The 3,770-nt window shown below is 42.9% G+C and overlaps 1 protein-coding gene across 1 annotated transcript; it reads right to left on the bottom strand.

Annotated features, from left to right (window-relative positions):
* Positions 1–1,030: 1,030 nt before the first annotated feature.
* On the bottom strand, positions 1,031–2,259 carry LOC139716512 (uncharacterized). The gene is made up of 2 exons (XM_071628051.1): positions 1,685–2,259; positions 1,031–1,250 (listed from the first exon to the last, which is right to left on the bottom strand). The coding sequence occupies exons 1-2, from the start codon at positions 2,257–2,259 to the stop codon at positions 1,031–1,033; spliced, it is 795 nt and encodes a 264-aa protein (XP_071484152.1).
* Positions 2,260–3,770: the final 1,511 nt, after the last annotated feature.

The following is a 3,770-nucleotide window of genomic DNA, read 5'->3' as shown; positions in this document are numbered from 1 at the left end:
ATAATGTTATGAATGTGAAGCGCATAGAGACTTATGCTTGTATTATGCGCTATATAAGTTACTATTATTGATATTATTATCATTATTATTATTATTATTATTATTATTATTATCATCATCATCATCATCATCATGATCACCATCATCACTATTGTGATCTATAGATATAACAGTATAGAGTCGAGTTCCTGTTTTGGAGTTCCATGGGGATGATTTCGTGATGATGAGATCATCTTTGGAAGATCGAGACTTTTCTAACTCGGACAGGCATTTCTCTCAACATTTTGCTCCATATCTGAGATCTTTATTTGGGTCAGACTTGGATTCGACTCTGTTTTTCAATTCATCAAACCTCAAGTTGATAGCTGTGATGTCATCTGATATTTTCACCAGCTTCACGGCGAGGAAGTTCTTTCAGACATGAATGACTTTTTGCTCCCGGTGAGGAGGCGTCCTGATGGAGCGGTTCTCCCTGACTTACTCTTAATAATTATGGTAACGGATGTACCTTGCTGTGGCACTGCCATCGTGGTTGAGGGTTGACTTTGAAAAAGATTGAGCTTATGATGTTAACATGCTAAAAAAAGCTGTCCAAAATGCCTAGAGGAGCTATTCCGAAAGCATTTCTTCCAAACTAGTATTGAAAAATTTACCGGTGGTACATGTGTGTGTTTGTGTTCGTCCCTCGTTCTCGAGGATGACCAATGAAATAAATTGGCTCGATGGGTTCGGAGGTGGCTGATGAGGCCAATCTGGGCAAGAAAGCCTCTCCCACAGGTTGGGCAGAAGTGGGTAGGGGCTACACTGTTGGGGTTAGCTGCTCTAGCTTTTCGCATCTGGCGTTTGTGCTCTGCCTGCTTGACGCGCTGCTCCTCTGCTCTACGGGCCCCTACAGCAATAGCGTGGCGCCAGGAAGGGCGATCTGCGGCAAGTGTCTCCCAGGACTCGGTGTTGATGGAGAATCTTTAGGTAGAACTTCAGGTTGTCTTTGAAGCGCTTCTTTTGTCCTCCCACCTTACGCTTATTCCCTTCAGCGAGTTCTCCATAGAAGAACTTTTTTCGGGATGCGGTCGTCAGACATGCGGGTGACGTGGCCTGCCCATCTCACCTGGGCCTTGCGGATTTTGGTAATGATGCTAGGGATGCCTGCCCGCTTCAGTACCTCTGTGTCCGGAACTTTATCCTCCCAGCGGATGCGAAGAAGTTTGCGGAGGCATCGCATATGGAAGTGTTTGATTTGCCTCTCATGTCTCCGGTACAAAGTCCAAGTTTCGCAGCCATAGAGAAGCGTGGTGAGAACAACTGCACAGTAGACTTTCAGCTTTGTTGAAAGGCTGATCCCTCTCCTCTCCCAAACATTTTTTCTGAGTCTCCCAAAAGCACTGCTGGCTTTAGAGATCCTAATAATAATAATAATAATAATAATAATAATAATAATAATAATAATAATTGTTTTGGATATAAACTCCAAATTTTATTGTCCAAGAAAGGACATTCTTTTTGCCCAATTGATCGTGGGCCCGGCAGCCACTGAGCAGCGCCAGATCGACGTTGCTCTAACCTTTTCAACTGTTGAACGGCAAACAAGGTAGCAGCAACTCCCATCTTTTAACGTCTTTTGGTATGACGCGGCCGGGGTTTGAACCCACGACCTCCCGATTGTGAGGGCAGCCGCTCTACTCACTGAGCCAACACATCGGTCCGGTTGTTAAGCTCAGCATCAATTGTGACACAGTTGGAGAGGGCGCTGCCCAGGTAGGTGAAGGTCTGTGCTGCCTGGACAGTCTGTCCGTTCACCTGGATTTGTGGTTTGTGGTACTGGTTCCCTGGAGCTGGTTGGAACATCACCTCAGTCTTCTTGGTGCTGATGGTAAGGCCGAAGGATGAGAGTCTGTCCATCTGCATCTGCATCTCGTCTTCACCATTGACATTGAGTGCGCAGTCGTCAGCAAACAAGAAGTCTCTGATGACGGTCTCCTTCACCTTCGTGATAGCCTTCAAGCGCCTAAGATTAAAGAGCTTTCCATCCGACCTGTACCTAATGTTGATGCCAGGTTCGCAGTCTTTGAAGGCGTCTGAGAGCATTGCCGAGAACGTCATGCTGAATAGTGTCGGGGCCAGGAAACAACTCTGCTTGACTCCATTTGTCACTGGAAAGGCATTGGAGGGTTCACCATTATCAATAACCTTGGCAGTCATCCCATCGTGAAACTGGCAGACAATTGTGATGAACTTCCGTGGGCAGCCAAACTTTTCCATTATTATTTTCCAGAGTCCCATACATACATACAGGACAGGTGACTGTGTACATGAACAAGGGATGTGTGGAAAAGGACATCATGGGCGTTGGTTGAAGAGCTAAACTTGCTACATGTCTACACCCATCGGCTACCCGCACACCACACATGCACATGCACATAACACACACACACGCACACATGCACACACACACTCACACAAACACACACTGTTCTGTGAAAACTAAGTCGTATGCCATACCTCTCCAATTTACACAATGGTTATCACGGACAGTGATAATTCGCGTTGATTAACTGAGTAATGAATATGATTATCATAATATTGTTGTTGTTGTTGTCATTCATTATTATCATCGTCACTACAGTCGATATCATTTTATTCTCATCAACATGCTGCTTAGGAATGTCGTTATATTACTATTACCTTTCTTCCAATAGACCGCCATTGGTTCTCCCCGGAATAAACAGGGAAGACCGACCATTCGCTGCCCTTCCCAGAAAGCAGCACGAGGGTTTGTCCACACGACGTCTTCCGGTACAAGTTGGGATCTTACTTGTCCTGCCACAAAGTTAGATATGTAAGAGGAGAATTTCTGCTTAAAGATAGAATTTAAGGACAAAATCCCACTTTGAATCGTGCACCTCAATGACTGCGTAGGCCTATATTGAAATAAGATGTTTGACCTGACACTACATATAATTAGCTGCGATATACTTGAATAAAATTCTCTACAAGGCTAATCAGGTCAAAAATTGTCCCTACGATGCCATCCTTGTCCAAAACGAAATGGACAAGTTACATTGGCTTTATAAGATAGGTCCAGTCTGGCCATTTAAAGGAATAATGAAAAATTCACCACAATCATACCATGAGTATAAATATAAAGTTGTTACAGATTTTTTGCCCAATTTGATCAAATTACATTCAATTTCAATTCAATTCAATTTTCAATTCAATTTATTTCACATCTTTCAAAAAAAACACAACGATGGACATACATGTATGTATAAAATGTACAGAACAGAACACAGAAATATACACAAAACAAAGCATAAGCAGTACAAGGACAGTAACAATGAAGTATAAACGCAGTAAAAACAGTGAGATCTGCAGCAGATGTGTGGGAATGACAAAAGGCCATTGGCCTGTCAAAGGTCAAACCCTTGATGGACTGCATCTTACAAGTTTGCATTTTAAAAATTGTGTTTAAATCGCAGAACATAAACGGAGACAAATAGAAAGACAGTAGAGAACATCGGTAAGAATAAGATAGAGAGAAGCAATGACAAGATTTACATGTACTAAACTCAAAAGACAAATACAATATGATCTTTCAATTTCGACGGAATTCCAATTATCACGGCGGTCTACATTCAGAGACTTCGATGCGATGCGACATGTAAAAAACGCGTGAAAATTCAAACACACACGTACATGTAGTCCAGGTCGCACCAGCCGCCCTGACGAACGTTAGGAAGTCAAATTCAAGAATAGGCAGACATTTACAACAT

The sequence above is a fragment of the Diadema antillarum genome, unplaced genomic scaffold (assembly GCF_040938485.1).
Source record: "Diadema antillarum isolate AM-2024a unplaced genomic scaffold, OU_Dant_1.0 scf00000066, whole genome shotgun sequence".
Classification (NCBI taxonomy): Eukaryota; Metazoa; Echinodermata; class Echinoidea; order Diadematoida; family Diadematidae; genus Diadema; species Diadema antillarum.
The sequence above is the reverse complement of the archived record's forward strand: the minus strand, read 5'-3'. Positions and strand labels throughout refer to the sequence as shown.

Excerpts from the sequence above, each read along its gene's own strand:
- LOC139716512 (XM_071628051.1), bottom strand. The coding sequence starts at position 2,259 with ATGGAAAAGTTTGGCTGCCCACGGAAGTTCATCACAATTGTCTGCCAG. Across the intron at positions 1,251-1,684 it reads CGGACCGATGTGTTGGCTCA|ACATGAGAGGCAAATCAAAC; the intron begins GTGAGTAGAGCG and ends TTTGTACCGGAG.